Source organism: Lissotriton helveticus, chromosome 5_1 (assembly GCF_964261635.1).
Source record: "Lissotriton helveticus chromosome 5_1, aLisHel1.1, whole genome shotgun sequence".
Classification (NCBI taxonomy): domain Eukaryota; kingdom Metazoa; phylum Chordata; class Amphibia; order Caudata; family Salamandridae; genus Lissotriton; species Lissotriton helveticus.
The window spans coordinates 958369243-958388609 of NC_136065.1; the positions used below are offsets into that span (position 1 = coordinate 958369243).

Genomic DNA, 19367 nt, shown 5'->3' on the forward strand with positions numbered 1-19367 from the left:
CTTTGATATCCCTCAAAACACCTTTCCTCTTGATATGTTTGCCAGTTTTGGTTAGTGGATATGATGGGGACACACAAAGCCGAAATTGATATCTCAAGCTTTGGGACTCGATCGGCTAGAGTGCCAAAGACTTCTAATGCTCTTCTGGTCAACAGTAGGTTAGAGGATATTTCAAGAACCGTAGCTGTTACACAGAGTCCACTTCTCAAATGTTTTACTTCAAACCAATTCACAATGTGGCCTTTTGTGTGGCGGGTAGGCTTTGAACTTAGAGTCTGATCCTCCAGGTCCAGACATAGAATATCCAATTCCTAGATGAAGTGAAGGAAAAATATGATTCTGTTAAGGACATGGAGGTGAGGATTATCCCTGCCATCAGCTGCAATCTTCCGCGAGGAGGAAGTTGATGGGTCAGAAAAGCATACACGCATCTTTCCCTTCTGACTCATGATGATGGAACATTGGTCTTAACTGACGATATATGTCTATCATTTTTCAGTCTTATGTTGTAATATTGGTGTTTCTCCTGAAGTTACTGATGAATCTATTGGTTGCAATTTAGGGCTGCATACCTTATGAATTTGTTTTTCTCATTCAGAATTGAACATATAGGCAGACAAACTGCAGCTGTGACTCAATGACACAACACCCACATGGCATACTATATGACAGTACCAAGATAACCCAATAACACGAGGAAACATACCAAAACAGTGCACTTACAAAATCAGCCCCCACATTACCCCAGTGCACTGAAACAGCACAGCAAGATCTCAACAACCAATCTTAAAACATACCAGTACAACAGCAAACAAAAACAGTGCAAAACACATCGCTGCATGTCAACATAACACATTTAATATACCAAAACAAAACTACAACACACCAAAACAAAATAACAACATGTAATTTCAAGATGATACTGCAATTACATTGTTGTGTTTTGTGGTACTTTATGTTGTGCTCTGTTTTTGTGGTATTGTGTTGTTGCAGAGTGCTGTTATTGTGTTGCTTTGGACTAGTGTGTGTGTTTGTGTTGTGGTATATTGAATTTTTGGTGTTGTGTTTTGTTATGTTTTGTGTCATTGTGTTTGAGCTGCATTTTATGGGTTTGTAGTATGGTGTGAGTTGGAGTATACACTGTTGTGTTTCTTTATTAAATCATTGTGTTGTGTTATTCAGTGTGTTATTAGTTTGTACTAAAGTAGTAAAGACATAAAAACATTCATTGTTGTAGAAGGATTTCATAGGTGTGTGCCTTCAATAAACGTGCCTGAAGTAAGACCCCATAGCACTGTGGTAGGCATAGTCCTTCCAGCTATCATTTAGTTTGTGAGACTTCATTTAGTTTTAAAATACTGATCAGTTTGCAATGACAGAATCTCCTTTCGTTTACAGAGTTAGTACATTTAATTTTCAATAAGGTAATCTGAAATCATCACATTTCACTTTCATTAAAAATCTTCAGAAGAACGTAACCACGTTAGGTTGTTCTGATAAAATATCCAACTACGTCTTTTAACAAAAGAGCTGCCTCTCCCTACATAGTGCTATCCCTAGAAGCCGTAAGTTCCAAAGACACGCCTGTAAAACGTTCTGTGCTGCTTTGCCTAAGTGCTACAATAGTCTGAGTTTGTCTTTGTAATGAAGCTCACATTATATTTTTTTATGTTGTTGTGCTGCATCCATTTGTGGTTGCTATGTTGTATTTTGTCAAGTTCATATTGTGCTGTTTTCATACATTATTGTACCGCCATAGTTCTTTTATGCTATGTGCGCCAAATAAAGCTCAAATGCCAAAATTCAAAAGCAGTAACGCCGCTTCACCTCTGCAACTACTCAAGACATCAGTCTGCCCAAAAACATTGGGCTCACTATTGTTATGTAATCTGGTCCTCTAACTTCTGAATTCTTCACAACCCTTGAGATTTTGGATAAATTGTGTGCCACTGGGAAAGTATGTCATTACATCGCATACCAATACCACGCGTGCCATTACAACGCGATGTCAATGACAACGACATGCCATTACATCGCAAACTTTTACCACGACTATGCCTTTACCAAGCATGCCATTACAACGCAAAGTCATGCGTGGTAAAGCCATACTCGTGGTAAAAGTTTGCAAAGTAAGTGACTCTACCCTACCCTTGCACAACTACTCCCTACAATAACTCTACAATACCCTGCACGGCCCCCCGACACTACCCTAACACACTACACTACACAAACACTACAACACTACCCTAAACCCTAAAGCACTACACTACATAAACACTACAACACTACCCTAAATCCTAAAACACTACACAAACACTACAACACTACCCTAAAACCTAAAACACTACACTACACAAACACTACAACACTACCCTAAACCCTAAATACTACACTACACAAACACTACAACACTACCCTAAACCCTCCAACACTACACTACACAAATACTACAACACTACCCTAAAACACTACACTACACAAACACTACAACACTACCCTAAACCCTAAAAGACTACACAAACACTACAACACTACCCTAAAACCTAAAATACTACACTACACAAACACTACAATACTACCCTAAAACCTAAAACACTACACAAACAATACAACACTACCCTAAACCCTAAAACACTACACTACACAAACACTACAAACCTACCCTAAACCACTACACTACACAAACACTACAACACTACCCTAAAACCTAAAACACTACACAAACATTACAACACTACCCTACAACCTAAAACACTACGCTACACAAACGCTACAACACTACCCTAAAACCTAAAACACTACACAAACATTACACACTACCCTACAACCTAAAACACTACACTACACAAACACTATACCACTACCCTAAACCCTAAAACACTACACAAACTCTACAACACTACCCTAAAACCTAAAACACTACACTACACAAACACTACAACACTACCCTAAACCCTAAAACACTACACTAACACTACAGCACTAACCGAAAACACTACACAAATGCTAAAACACTACCCTAAACCCTAAAACACTACACTACACAAAACCTACAACAGTACACTAAGCCACTACCTACACTACTCCCACCCTACATTACCTTAAACCCTAAAGCTCTATGACACTACAACACTACCCTAATCCACTACCCACACTACTCCAACCCCTACACTACCCCTAAAACACTACACCTAGCACGACCCCATACACTACCCAAACACCACTACACTACCCTAAACCCTAAAGCACTACACTACAACACTACCATAAACCACTACCCACACTACTCCCACCCCTACCCTGCCCCTAACCCTAAAACACTACAACACTACAACACTACCATAAACCACCCTACATTACCTTAAACCCTAAAGCTCTATGACACTACAACACTACCCTAATCCACTACCCACACTACTCCAACCCCTACACTACCCCTAAAACACTACACCTAGCACGACCCCATACACTACCCAAACACCACTACACTACCCTAAACCCTAAAGCACTACACTACAACACTACCATAAACCACTACCCACACTACTCCCACCCCTACCCTGCCCCTAACCCTAAAACACTACAACACTACAACACTACCATAAACCACTACCCACACTACTCCCTCCCCTACACCACCCCTAACCCTAAAATACTACGTCACTACAACACTACCATAAACCTCTACCCTCAATACTCCCACCCCTATACTACCCCTAACCTTAAAACACTACGACACTACAACACTACCATAAACCACTACCCACACTACTCCCACCCCTAGACTACACCTAACCCTAAAACACTACGACACTACAACACTACCCTAAACCACTACCCACACTACTCCCACCCCAAGCACAATCACCCTTACCTCTCTTTCCTCGTGGTTCCTCTCCAGCATCGCCGTCTCTGCTCCCGGGTCCTGCTTCCTGCACGTCGTTGTGAGGAAATGGAAGAGCCCCAGTTTCCTCACAACGAGGTGGATCGGCATTACATTGCATGCGTTGTAACAGCGCATGCGATGTAATGGTATGCATAATAATGGCTACGCGTAGTTACATCGCATGCGTTGTAACTCATGCGATGTAATGGCATTGCGGGGTAAAATCCACGTAGTGATTGCTGTTTCCCGCTGCTGGTTGCCTATGAAATGTAGGATATGTCCTGGAATTGTACAATGATCCTCAGTTAGTGCCACAAAATAATTTATAATGAAAGGTATTGCATTTTATAACTAAAGCAATAGAAATTACATTTATTTTCAGTAGGTACACTGGTTTTGTGCAATGATGTAACACCAAAGTCAGTTTAGGTGATAGGGCTTGCATAAAAGTGTACAAAAAGGCACAGAGCAAGAAAAGGGTAACATTTGCTACCCACTAGATTTTTGCGGCTGGTGTAGGTCATATGCTGTGAAAACCTCAATTTAATCATTGATTACTATGTGTAAATAGGCATCTTATGTAGGTTAAGATGTTTTATTTTTATTTTTGTAATTTAGGTGGAGGCAAGAGATTTATTTGCACAAAAAGAAAGTAGTGTGCACAAAAAATGAGAGACCAAATGGCAGTGATGAAGAGGAGTGTCATTCAGACATTTCAGATGAAGGAAATTCAACAGTTAAACACAATGACAAGGTAACGCACAGATACCTAAATTATATTGCCCAACAATGTAAATGATAATCTCTTAACAGTGTTAAAGAAAGTTAAAAAACAAGATATCCTTGGAGTAGTTCTACCCTTCTCTATTGTCAAAAAAGTGACTGTTTTTTAGTCATGCTTGTTGGTGGGCATCACTATTTAGTACAAAGAATGCTGCCCTCCTATTATATTTTAGAAGTATTGTATCATTATTATGTTTTACAGATTCTGGATTTAGATGCAGCTACTGGAAAAGGACTAAGCGGATTATCTTTGCCATATTTGTGGATCGACAAAAGTGATGTGTTGATACAACTTAGCTTACATCAACCAGCTCGACTTCTTCTTTCAGAAGCACATAAAGCTAGCCAGGTAACTATGAAACTAGTCCTTTTATTTTTTAGATATCGAAAGCAACATACACCTCACTTAGGGAAAATACCGTAAAAAATAATGATTTGTGGATGTGTTAGATATTCACTTGTGTATTTTATAAGTTGACAAGTGTACCAACAAGACCATACTCTCAAAGTGCGCAGCAAAGGATCTGGGATTTAGGGTTAAAGAATGTTGAAACACTTGGTTGGTTTCCAAACCACAGTTTGCAGTTTAGTGGAATGGTTACATCATTCCCATTTCTTGAACCACTAAAGAAATGTCTTACATATTATAGGATGATAGATGTAACAATAACAGAATAAATGGATCTTATTTTGCAGGTCTACTAATCCATCTCATTCAAATGGTTATGCAATGATGTGTTCAATGAATGCTAATAATCCCTCTTATGTGTCCTCTAGCTGTTCAACTTGCCCCAAATCCCAAAACCTAAGGTTTAGAGTGATCACTCTCTTTTAGTTAATTTCACTCTCAGATAAAAATTGTAGATTACTAGTAATTACTCCAAATCTTTCATGTTACTAGGATCTTGAAATCTGAAACCTGTTCCTGTGTGTGATACATAATTTCTCGCCACAGGGAAGATTTCATGAGATGCAGTTCTGTGTTTCTGTAATTAGACTGTAGGAAGTGGGATCCTCTAATCTTTAGCATTCCAGGGATTGCAGCAGTGGATGAAACCTCTTGTTTGATCTACTCTCATAAGTTAGACCCTAATGTATTCAAAGCCCCTTAATATTCCAACCTGCCTCCAATTAGGAAGTGTTGTGCATTTAGGGCCAGATGTACAACCTGCAAAATAGATCAACGCAAATTGCGAGTCATTTGCGACTCGCAATTTGCGAAGCGCTATTTTGCATGTACAACAGTTTGTTTAACACTGTTTGCAATTCACAATAGGGTCCCAAATTGCAAGGCTCATGAATTTTAATGAGCCTCTCACAGTTTGGGAGCCCATTGGGAATGACAGGCCCTCCCTCCTTTTTGCAAAGGCCCCATTATGGACTTTTCCCTGTTCAAAATAAATCCTAACTCTTCCAACTAGTGCACCATTTCCTGCATCTCCCTCTTCAAATACCCTTGTTTTTTTGCCAATATCAGAATATCGTCCAAGTAGATACTCATCCTTATTCCTCTGTGTCAAAAAAGGCCACTACTACTCTCATTACCTTTGTGAAACCCCAAGGTGCTGAGGATAGTCTGAAAGGTAAACAGAAATTGGTACAATTTTTCCCCCCATCTGAATTGTAAAAACATGTGGCTCCTTCTTGCCCTTGGAAAAGTAAAATATGCATCCTTTAGATCCAACTTTACTAACCAATCCTTTGCTATCAAAAGATCCCTCAGACAATGAATACTCTCCATTTTGAAGTGTCGGTAAACTAAACATCTGTTTAATTCCCTGAGATATATCACCGGACGCCAACTTTTGTCGTTTCTCCACCCAAAAGAAATTTCTCACAAAATCTTTTGCTGACTCTTTCACCTCTTCTATTACATTCTTTTGAAGCAGAGAAACTATTTCTGAACCTATTACTCCTTCCTGTTCTTTTGACATGTTTAGCCCTCTCTATTCTTCTTTTTGAAACAGACATTTTAAGAATTCTATTGTATAACCTTGAATCGTATCTAGAATACTGAGTCACCTTTTCCCATTCCTTCTTGAAATACTTCAAACATCCTACTCCTTTCTGGAAAGAACCAAAAATAATCCTTCTGCTCAACTTGTCCTCCATTTTTGAGTAGACCACGTCCTCTTAAATATCTCCTGCCTTGTCTTCCTGTCCTTCCTCTACTAGGGTAAAATCCTGCACTTGACTGATAGGCTCTTCCTCTGTATTGCATCCCATATTGTGAATTATACTATGCTCCATAATGGGACCTCTGCAATCCATGGCCAGTAAAGGGTCTCCTCCTAATGGCCCTTCCAAAGTCTTCAAACACCTTTCTCATATTTCCTTGTGTCTTATCTAATGCCGTAAATGTATTGACATATTTACCAATTCCTTTCACTAGCCCTTCCCCAAACAGTAAACCTTTTGTATCCTCATACATATCTTTCTGTGCCATATCTCTCAACTTTGGGTTTATTTTCATAAGTATAGCCTTTCCTCTCTCTTGTAACAAACCTGCATTTGTATTCCCTGAGAGTACCACAGACCTTTGGCTCCAGCCCTTAATAAATCCAAATCTACTTGCTCTTCATTCGCATATGCTTCCTCTGCCATATCTAAAATTCTTCCATGGGGTCCTAAGACATCCAGCAATTTATCCTTGCATATCTTTAATGAACTTTCCAAACTTTTTCTTGTGTCTCTCCCCAAGCAAAACAAATAACTTATAAGGTCTGGGTCCAAGTTTGGAGTAGCACAAACTTTTTCCTCAATCCTAGGCCTTGAACACTCTGCCCTCATTAGTCTACGAACTTCCACATCCAAAGATTTCTTTATTCGCGTCTTAATAAACTTCCCTACATGCTCCGTAGGCCACCATTCTCCACTTCTAGGATGTTTAATATTAAGTGGGGTAAACATGTCTCCTCCAAAAGGATCCTTTATACTTTCATTAGAAACATCCCCCTCTATTTCTTCCAAATCCTCATATTCATCATCCTCCTGCAAGTCCAAAATATATTCATCTAAAGTATTACAATGGTTTCCAGACATTGAATTTTGTATATCATTCTCAAAATCGTCCTCATCCTGTGTGCCGCCAAGGGTATCCCTTCCATGCGTGCCGCCAAGGACACCTGTTCTACTTGTGCCTCTAAGGACACCTTTCCTCAAAGTTGTTTGAAAGCCAACCTTATTTGTTTTTGACAAATTAATGTCCTCAATATGTCTGGTCTTCTTAGTATGTTTTTTGCCAACTTCACTACTCATTCCCTATCCCTCAGACAGGGAATAAAACTCCTGACCTGATTCAACCGATTTCCTTTTCCTATTCTTCAGAATATCTTCCATTGTCTCTCTAACTTGTTTTTTCATCTCATATTGTATTAATTTTTTACTATCTTTGTTTACCATATTCCCAGTAACTTGAAAATCACTATTCTGCTCTTTCTCCATCTCTTATTCCCTTTCTCAATTTTTTCTAAAGTACTTCAAAAAAAACAAAAGCTGTAACAAAGTTCTACAACTCAAAAATACCTTCATCACAAAAAAATCTTAAGCGTTAAATATAGGCGCACTTAATAAACCGTTAAACTGTCATTTGCACTTGCACATTTCCCATTCTAATCAATCTGAACCATCCCATTCCAAAATGGCTGCCTCACTCTCGCGAGACTTTCCACCAAACTACGCGTCCCCTCGACCCTGCGCGGCTACTCCAAACTATGGGGCACATTACGATGGAGGATTTTCCGCATCCTCCGGGCCGGCGGTGGCTTCCGCCGGCCCGGAGGATGCGGAAAATCCTCTGTGGACCCACCAAAGACCCACCGCCACATTAGGATGGCTGGTGGGTCCTGGTTTCAGTCCGCTGCTTTTCTGCCGCGGTTGGCTTACAACCGCGGCGGAAAAGGCCTAATATTGTGGCGGTGTCTCTCAGACACCGCCAGCCATATTAGGATGTCAGGATTTCTATGCCTTTACACGGCGGCATTTCCGGGGTGAAGGCGGGGTGGGGGGTGCACATGGGGGCTACCTATGGTACCCCCCTGCATTTGCGTGCACAGAGCGGCAGGCACCGCGCGGTGCCTGCCGCTTTGTGCATGCAAATGCACAGCTTTCATTTTTAACATTGCGGCGGGTGCTGCTTCAAGCAGCACCCGCCGCAATGTTAAAAATAGAGGATGTGACCGCCAGGGTGGCGGTCACATCCTAATTGCACATGAGGGAACGCCGCAGCACATGCGGACGTTCCCTCCTACACAGGGCTCGCGGACAGACGCAAGTCCGTCTGCGATCGTAATGGGCCCCTCAATTTGGAGTTCCCACGAGGAGGAGAATGCCTGTTACTAATCTACTTCAATGACGCTTCCCAAAGCGCTTCGACGCCTCGTCAGGGGTAGTAAGCGCTATTTAAATGCAATTACAATACAATACTAGGGATAATGCTTCCGGGAACCTAACACCCGCACGAAAAAACGAAAGTACACTAGTACTCAATTGAATTCTTACAACCTCTACAAATATTCTGTCCCGGCAGCACTCTTAGAATGTCAAAATCTTCAAACAAATATATATTAATTATTTTCTTTAATCAACTGATTTCACACTCGATCTGAATCAAGATCCCTTAAAACACTCATTTAAAAGAACACTTTTATAAATTAGACACCAGCTTCACACAATCAAATTTCATTCCAAAAATACTAATTTCTCAAACAATCCCACTCTGAAAGATAGGAGATATGTACTTACCTGTACAGGAGCAGCAATTAAATGAGGAGGATTGTTCGGTGGAAGGAATATTTATGGACTTGTGTGTTCTAATTCTAGTATTTGATGTGTTGTGGACTCTTTAAAGGCGCTGCAGGAGTGGCATTAAAAGTTAATAGATGTAGGAAGGTGGCTACCTGACTATGGTTACCCCAGATTTTTTGCCTTGTGTTTAGCTGGTTTTCGACTTAGTTGGCCTGGTTTCCTGCTAATCAGGGCCCCAGGCTATCTGCTCTCTCTGTAAAATGGATTCCATGTACCCTAGGTACATACCACAATTGGAAATGGACTCCTTGTCAGCCCCTGTACCATGCACTATAGGTGCTCAGGGCATAGGTGCCACCAAGGCCTACCAGGGGCTGCAGCATATCTTTTGCCACCCCTGGCTGGTTCTTAAATTGACACAACTGGCTGATCACTCAGCTGGGGCAAGGTGGTGTAAACACCTCTTGCTTAGATGTAGTATACCTATATCTAAACCTATATCTGGACACATATAAACCTGTGAGTCACTCCTATGGAAGGCCTTATCAATCCTAGAGGCAGAGTGCGTGGTTTAATGTGAGATGGAGCTCTGGCATGAGCTGAGCCTGTCTGCAGCTGTCGGGAACAACTCCCTAAGCTGTTCCAGGATAATGCCATACCATATACTATTAAGTGCATTATAATCCTCGCGTTATATAGCAACTTTGATTTGGTTTTATCAAAACATGTCGTGTAAGGTGTCATACGATTTGGAATACTATCCCCTCGCCAGTTCTGGCGACGGGGATAGCATTCCACCCCTCCAGAGGGAGAAGACATGTTACTTTACTGAAATGCGGTTGATTTTTAAAAGAGCCTCAGATCCACAAAATGGATGCTTCTGCCACAGACACGGGTCTGACCCCCTGCAGCTGACCGAAACTCAGCCAAGGGGGCCTGGACAAAGGGTTTCCTGTCACAGGGAGGTGTCACACCACCCCAGACAGGAGATAGTGGATTGTAGCAGGGAGGTTTGAAAGAAACCAGACACTGCATGGGGAGCACAAGGCTGCCCCTTGCATAATCCGGCCAAACCGGTTCTGGGGCACACCAGCCCCCGTCCCAGCGCGGCCTGGATCAAAGGAAAGGGGTGTACCCACCCCCTTCCTGGGTCCCACCCATAGGAGGGGACCTAGCAGATAATCCAGCCCCCTAGATTGGTATAAGAATGGGAGCAGTGCCAAAGCACTTCAGATTATCCTGATGAAACATAAGAAACGAAACTCTGGACCCTTCGACATCCTACTCAACGTAGAAGACTGAAGAATCTCCCTTGTGGTCAAGGAGTGACCACCCTGTGCAAACAGGCACCATCCAGCACCTCGACGTCTGTTTTGTTGCAGTTCCCGCCGGAACTCGAGCGACAGAGATCGACGAGATCAAGCTTGCCTGCCTTCTTACAGCCCGATCCACAGTCCCTGCAGAGCTGAGACCCGTGGAGGCGACCGGAAGCGTGGGGCACGCCATCTTGAAAAGACCACGAGACGCTGACCGTACAGCCCACGAGTGACCCTCAAAGCTGTACACCGGGGTTTGAGAAGCCCCAACCCTGAGCCACTCTTGCACCGAAGTTCAGCCCTCCACACTCGACGAGTGCTGCGTGGGGCCCTTCTGCTTCTTTTGGCTCAACGCGTTGGCCCGGTCACTTGCCAGCTGGTTTGTGGCCCCTGTGCCGGCGAAAACCAAAATACGACTTGTGATTCTGGTTGCTCCAGATTTACACCAGCTCCCCTGAAAAGGAGCCCCCACTCTGACCGTCCTGGTCCGAGTGAGAAGCAATCTTTCAGTTCCGCATGGATTGCTTTTGCCAAGTGTTGTTTGCTCCAATCTTGAAGCCGACAGCACCGACGGTGAGAGCCTACGTGGGACAGCTCGTGACCCGCTCCTGGACATCGCAGATGCCCCATAGCCCACGTCGCAGTGGATAGAAGCTCCACGACAACCACCTGATTGCTCTCGACATTGCCTGGTTCCGTCCTGGTTCCCCCCTGGTCACTGCTGAGTGACCCAGACTCTGTCCCCTCTGTTTTCAGGTACTTTACGACTCTGATCCACCCTTGGATCACACCGGACACTTCTCCTTCACATCGCCTGCAGCCTCTTCAGCTTCAAGCACCCAGACCCTGCACGACGAAACCCGACGCCACTTCGACCCTATGCACCCGCTTCCTGTGGGTGAGGTAACATTGCAACGCCGGTGTTCCCACACTGGAACACACCTCTAGGGTCTGTGTCTAAAGTTTTGTCCTTCTAGGTTCAGCGGAAGTATCCTAAAACTCTATTTGTGTAACTTTTACGCACCATTGACTTGCATTGGTGCATGCGTGTGCTTCAAGCACTGCACCCGAATCCCGCGGGCTTTTCCCGACTTCAGCATTGCTTGTCCCGACTGCTCCCAGCGATTCCCTAGGCCCTAGGCCTAACCACTGTTCGATTGGTATCGCTTATTCCACTTTCTTAGTATATGGTCTGAGTGGCCCCTCGCCCTCCTCCATAATTGTACAACTTTGTATGTTATACTGTGCTTTTGATTTAACGCTTGTGCCCCTTTGTTCATAAAGAGTACTGGGGATTATTTCAAGAATAAACACATATATTTTTATAATATATACTTGTGTGGTGTCCTTTCATTTGATATTACAGGACTGTGATTGGTAAAACAGCTCGCTTAACACGACCTCTTGAGTTAAGCCTTTAAGGCTGCTTAGTCTATGCTACCATTAAGATAGCTTGTCTACAAGGTTGACTTACAACCAGACACCATAAGGGATAGCTGATACAAGGTGGTTCCAGAATTGGAAACATCATATATCAGGCCAACTTCTCACATTGGTGCGCAGCAGTTCGGATTTGAGCTTGCTGTTGTTTTACCATTGCAATCTTTTTATCAAATTGAAAGATCACATCAAGTACCTTAGGTACATATAAATCAAAAGTTTAGCATATTAAGTTCTACTGAACTTAGTAGTTGTAGATTTAAGGGAGTAGCACACCCTGACTACAACTCACTAGCAAGGTACAGTAGGAAAACACTTAGTGTAGGTAAGTGCACCACTTACACCTCACTAGCAGTCATGTCTGGCACAGGTGAAGCTCCAAGCTCTCTGCCTGTGAAAGTTGACCTTACCCAGGCAACTTCCAGCTATGACAAACTTAGCCATAAAGACTTGTGTGCCTTGTGCATATCAAGAGGGCTAAAAAGGGGCAGAGGTCCCACCATTCCTACCCTGATAGCCATTCTGGAAAAGGATGACTTAGATAGGGCGAGTGCAGCTCCCTTAGACTCAGGAGATGGAGTGAACCCCCCTGTAACTGATACCACTCCAGAGGAGGAAGAAGAAGAGGAGGAAGAGGAGGAGGAGGACTCAGAAGTAGAGGACCCTGAAGATCAGGATCAGAGGGGTAGCCAGGTTATAGTTGCCAGGCTTAACCAGGCCAACTTAAACCTTCATGGGAATAGAGAGGGCCAGCACCTCCCCAGATCTCATAACATCATTCTCCCAGGCAACAGAAGAGTGAGATCTCCATCAGGGGACTCTCATATTTCTAGTGCCTCAAGAGAATCTCAGAGAGGAATGACTTCCTCTCAGAAGATAGAGCATAGGGCCAAGATGAGGGCTGTCAAACTCCAGATAGAGAGGGAGGAGGTAGCCCTGGCTCAAGCTAGACTTGCTTTAGCAAGAGAACAGAAAATGTGTGGCTTAGATGCCACTGGTGGCAGCAATATTCCTAGAGAGAAACCCAGGTCCTATGATAGTAGAAACCTGACAAAGATTGTGCCCCCCTACAAGGAAGGGGATGACATCCACAAATGGATGACTGCTCTAGAGAGAGCCTGCATGGTACAGCAGGTTCCTGAGGAACAGTGGGCAGCAATCTTATGGTACTCCTTTTCAGTGAAAGGGAGAGATAAGCTCCTCACTGTCAGACATGAGGATGCTCAAAACTACAAAGTCCTGAAGAGTGCTCTAATAGATGGGTTTGGCTTAACCACTGAACAGTACAGTTTGAAGTTCAGAGACACCCAGAAGACACAGACACAGGACTGGACTGATTTTGTAGATTGTGCTACTAAGGCTCTGGAGGGTTGGCTACATGGCAGCAAAGTGCATGACTTCACAGGATTGTATAATTTGATTATGAGGGAGCAGATCCTAAGTAATTGTCAGAACCAGCTCTTACACCAGCACCTGGTGGACTCAGATTTGACCTCTCCCCAAGAATTGGGAAAGAGGGCAGATAAATGGGTCAGAACCAGGACTAGGCCTAAGAATCAGGACAGCAACCAGAAGAAAGAGTCTACCAAGCCTCAAGAAAAGGGTGGGGATAAAAGTAAGGAAAAGACTTCCCCAGGGCCCCAAAACTCCAAGAATGGGGGTGGGTCCCAAGACACTTCTTCAACTCAGAAAAAGCCTTATTGTCATGTCTGTAAACAGGTTGGGCATTACAAAACAGACAACTGTTGTCCCAATAATGGCAATAAAGAGAATATACCTCCAAAGCCAGTTCCAACACCTCCTGTTACTGTCAGCAGTAATCCCCCAGGAAGTGGGAGCACACCCAGGAATCTGGGTGGGTTTACTTTTGGAGCACAGGTGGACCCTGGCCTATCCAGGTCCCCATCACCAAATAATCTTGTTTATGAGACTGGCATGGGGTTTGCCAACTTCTCTGATTGCCCAAATACCTTGAGCAAATATAGACAAGAACCCATCATCAATGGTTTGAAAGTTGAAGCTTTTAGAGACACAGGGGCTAGCATCACCATGGTGGCTGACTGTATAGTCCCTCTAAGCAACTTTTACCAGGTGCCACATACCAGGTAACAAACATTGATGGAATCCAAACAAATCATCCCATGGCAGTGGTAAGTCTCAGCTGGGGAGGTGTCACTGGCCCAAAGAGAGTGGCAGTGTCATCAAACTTGCCTGTAGACTGCCTACTTGGTAATGATTTAGAAATCTCAGCCTGGGCTGAGGTTGAACAAGAAACCCATTCTAGAATGGTAAATTCCAATGGAAAGGTTAGTGGGGCTGTAATGGCTACAGCCCCAATTCAAGATGTCCTTCCTGAAAAGGTTGGTAGGGCTGTGCAAGACTCAGCCCCATCTTTAGCAGAAGCTCTTCCTGAACAGAATAGCAAAGCTGTTATGATAACAGCAGAAACCCAAACTGAGTCCCCTCCTGGAAAGGTTGGTGGGGCTGTGATGGCCACAGCCCAAACTCAAACTGATATGTGTGTTGTGAAGCCTGAAATGATGGATAGCTCCACACAAACTGAGAGCACAGAGGAGGACGAGAAATATCCCCCTCAACAGACTTTAGGAAAGGATCAGCCTCCTCCGGGAACTGATCTTACCCCTGATGAAGGAACTGCCCCAGAGGTGGTTGGGCCTAGCCTGACAGAGCCTCTGATGTCAGTGGACCCTTCTCAGGTGGGACCCAGTCTGGAGCAGGTAACCTGCCCCTCTCTACCTTGCCTTAGTCAGCCCAGGGCTGCAGAGAACAAGAAGGACAGTGAGACCCAGAGGGCCCCCTGTCAAATAAAGCACCCCCATCCACAGATTAGGGGCACCAAAACTAGTAGCCCTAGTGAGGTGAAAACTTTAAAAACTCCTGAGGGAGCCCCCTTAAAAATAGTTAGGGACCTCCCACAGATGGATTCTGTTGGGCACAGCCAAACCTGGGACCCAAAGGGCCCAAACCTGAACTGTCCCTCCAGAAAGCCAAACAGAGGGACCCAGCCTCCAGCTTTAGGTAGCCAGAGGTTGACCCTGAGAGCACAGTGCAACTCAGTTGAAGAAAGAAAGGCACACATGGTGGAAGATAATTGGAGGAAGCTGAGCCCTAAATTAGTGGAGCCTCACTTCAATACTCCATATCCAAACCAGCCTTTAACTTTGCATAAACACACTCAAGGTAGTGATTCCCTATGGTGGAGACCCTCTAATACCCCAAGGGTGAGGGACTGCTTAGTGGACCATGAGACAGGGGGTACCCATGCTAGTGCAGGTACTTCCTGATATGGCCACTCAGGCAATATAGGCTTACCTGGCCAAGGATAGCCTTATCTCCTTTCGTTTGTGGGGGGGGGGGGGGGGGGTTATGTAGGAAGGTGGCTACCTGACTATGGTTACCCCGGATTTTTTGCCTTGTGTTTAGCTGGTTTTCGACTTAGTTGGCCTGGTTCCCTGCTAATCAGGGCCCCAGGCTATCTGCTCTCTCTGTAAAATGGATTCCATGTACCCTAGGTACATACCACAATTGGAAATGGACTCCTTGTCAGCCCCTGTACCATGCACTATAGGTGCTCAGGGCATAGGTGCCACCAAGGCCTACCAGGGGCTGCCGCATATCTTTTGCCACCCCTAGCTGGTTCTTAAATTGACACAACTGGCTGATCACTCAGCTGGGGCAAGGTGGTGTAAACACCTCTTGCTTAGATATAGTATACCTATATCTAAACCTATATCTGGACACATATAAACCTGTGAGTCACTCCTATGGAAGGCCTTATCAATCCTGGAGGCAGAGTGCGTGGTTTAATGTGAGATGGAGCTCTGGCATGAGCTGAGCCTGTCTGCAGCTGTCGGGAACAACTCCCTAAGTTGTTCCAGGATAATGCCATACCATATACTATTAAGTGCATTATAATCCTCGCGGTTATATAGCAACTTTGGTTTGGCTTTATCAAAACATGTCGTGTAAGGTGTCATACGATTTGGAATACTATCCCCTCGCCAGTTCTGGCAACGGGGATAGCATTCCACCCCTCTAGAGGGAGAAGACATGTTACTTTACTGAAATGCGGTTGATTTTTAAAAGAGCCTCAGATCCACAAAATGGATGCTTCTGCCACAGACACGGGTCTGACCCCCTGCAGCTGACCGAAACTCAGCCAAGGGGGCCTGGACAAAGGGTTTCCTGTCACAGGGAGGTGTCACACCACCCCAGACAGGAGATAGTGGATTGTAGCAGGGAGGTTTGAAAGAAACCAGACACTGCATGGGGAGCACAAGGCTGCCCCTTGCATAATCCGGCCAAACCGGTTCTGGGGCACACCAGCCCCTGTCCCAGCGCGGCCTGGATCAAAGGAAAGGGGTGTACCCACCCCCTTCCTGGGTCCCACCCATAGGAGGGGACCTAGCAGGTAATCCAGCCCCCTAGATTGGTATAAGAATGGGAGCAGTGCCAAAGCACTTCAGATTATCCTGATGAAACATAAGAAACGAAACTCTGGACCCTTCGACATCCTACTCAACGTAGAAGACTGAAGAATCTCCCTTGTGGTCAAGGAGTTACCACCCTATGCAAACAGGCACCATCCAGCACCTCGACGTCTGCTTTGTTGCAGTTCCCGCCGGAACTCGAGCGACAGAGATCGACGAGATTAAGCTTGCCTGCCTTCTTACAGCCCGATCCACAGTCCCTGCAGAGCTGAGACCCGTGGAGGCGAACGGAAGCGTGGGGCACGCCATCTTGAAAAGACCACGAGACGCTGACCGTGCAGCCCACGAGTGACCCTCGAAGCTGTACACCGGGGTTTGAGAAGCCCCAACCCTGAGCCACTCTTGCACCGAAGTTCAGCCCTCCACACTCGACGAGTGCTGCATGGGGCCCTTCTGCTTCTTTTGGCTCAATGCGTTGGCCCGGTCACTTGCCAGCTGGTTTGTGGCTCCTGTGCCGGCGAAAACCGAAATACGACTTGTGATTCTGGTTGCTCCAGATTTACACCAACTCCCCTGAAAAGGAGCCCCCACTCTGACCCTCCTGGTCCGAGTGAGAAACAATCTTCCAGTTCCGCGTGGATTGCTTTTGCCAAGTGTTGTTTGCTCCAATCTTGAAGCCGACAGCGCCGACGGTGAGAGCCTACGTGGGACAGCTTGTGACCCGCTCCTGGACGTCGCAGATGCCCCAGAGCCCACGTGGCAGCGGAGAGAAGCTCCTCGACAACCACCTGATTGCGCCCAACATTGCCAGGTTCCGTCCTGGTTCCACCCTGGTCACTGCTGAGTGACCCAGACTCTGTCCCCTCTGCTTTCAGGTACTTTACGACTCTGATCCACCCTTGGATCACACCGGACACTTCTCCTTCACATCGCCTGCAGCCTCTTCAGCTTCAAGCACCCAGACCCTGCACGACGAAACCCGACGCCACTTCGACCCTATGCACCCGCTTCCTGTGGGTGAGGTAACATTGCAACGCCGGTGTTCCCACACTGGTACACACCTCTAGGGTCTGTGTCTGAAGTTTTGTCCTTCTAGGTTCAGCGGAAGTATCCTAAAACTCTATTTGTGTAACTTTTACGCACCATTGACTTGCATTGGTGCATGCGTGTGCTTCAAGCACTGCACCCGAATCCCGCGGGCTTTTCCCGACTTCAGCATTGCTTGTCCCGACTGCTCCCAGCGATTCCCTAGGCCCTAGGCCTAACCACTGTTCGATTGGTATCTCTTATACCACTTTCTTAGTATATGGTCTGAGTGGCCCCTCGCCCTCATCCATAATTGTGCAACTTTGTATGTTATACTGTGCTTTTGATTTAACGCTTGTGCCCCTTTGTTCATAAAGAGTACTGGGGATTATTTTAAGAATAAACACATATATTTTTATAATATATACTTGTGTGGTGTCCTTTCATTTGATATTACAGGACTGTGATTGGTAAAACAGCTCGCTTAACACGACCTCTTGAGTTAAGCCTTTAAGGCTGCTTAGTCTATGCTACCATTAAGATAGCTTGTCTACAAGGTTGACTTACAACCAGACACCATAAGGAATAGCTTGGACTGATACAAGGTGGTTCCAGAATTGGAAACATCATATATCAGGCCAACTTCTCACAATAGACATAATGACAGTCTCCGGTCCTGAAAAAAAATTCCATATCTCTATATCATGCCTGGGGTGAGAAAGTCTCTTCACCACGTGTACAATACCATTTCTGAGTGACACAGACCTCATCAGTTCTGGAAGCTCTGAAATGGCATTATGAGCCAATTACATAACATCATTTATTGAACAGTTTTCCATCCTGTTTAAAATAAAGTGGATTATTGATTTAGTTGAGTTAAGTATTTTTTCCAGAAACTTTACATTCTATCTCTGCAAGTGCATCAGACTATTCTACTTCAATATGTCCGACGTTTCTATTCCAGGAACTAAATGATAAATATGCAGTTGCGAGGTGTCTGTACCTACTTTCTCTGCTAGCCAACAACGAACACAACCACGGGCAAGCCAGAGCATTGTTAGACGAAGCTCGAGAAATTGAAGCTGGTTCTGAGTTTTGGTATAAGATCACACTCAGCCTCGTCCAGGCTGTTCTAGGAGAACAAGAAGATGGGAAAGAAGAAAAGGTGAGGATGTGGCTTTCTGCAGTTAAATAATGCCAGATTTGTGGAGTGTCACTGCTTTTCAAATGATAGAGAAATATGATGAAATATTTGTTGTCTATTAACAGCGAAACACAGACCTTTCTATAGTCGCCTTTCTTTGTTTCCCTTAATCCCATGCCCATCTGGTCCCACATTACCACATTATATTTCTTCCTCCTCACAGTGGTAACGCTTTAAGGCTAAGACATGTCTGACAAAGTGGTAATCGTGCCTCCTCAAATTTAGAAAAATGAATATGCTCTTTCCCAAAAGGTTATAAATGTCTGACCTCTCACTCAGAAGTCAAGTTGCTCTGCTTTTCCTTGTCAGGATCCATCAACAGCAAGGCGGTACTAGACAGGTGACTGGTACAACACCAGCATGTAGAAACAGACAGCACATTGGGCACAATATATAAAGTGGAGTCACTAAGACGGACACCTTTTAGTCCTACAATATTTGATCAGACTTGTATAATTCATTCCTTCCTTGATTCCTGTGAGTGAATGTATATCCTTTTTTGATTGATATTTTTA

At 44.6% G+C, this 19367-nt stretch overlaps 1 protein-coding gene across 1 annotated transcript in view; it reads left to right on the forward strand.

The window, feature by feature from the left end:
- CFAP46 (cilia and flagella associated protein 46) overlaps nt 1-19367 on the forward strand; it is a 1487057-nt gene that overhangs the window by 742353 nt on the left and 725337 nt on the right. Inside the window, exons 36-38 of the mRNA XM_078643461.1 lie at nt 4505-4640; nt 4872-5018; nt 18613-18813. Coding sequence (XP_078499587.1) covers nt 4505-4640; nt 4872-5018; nt 18613-18813 — 484 coding nt within the window. The remainder of the gene's footprint in view (nt 1-4504; nt 4641-4871; nt 5019-18612; nt 18814-19367) is intronic.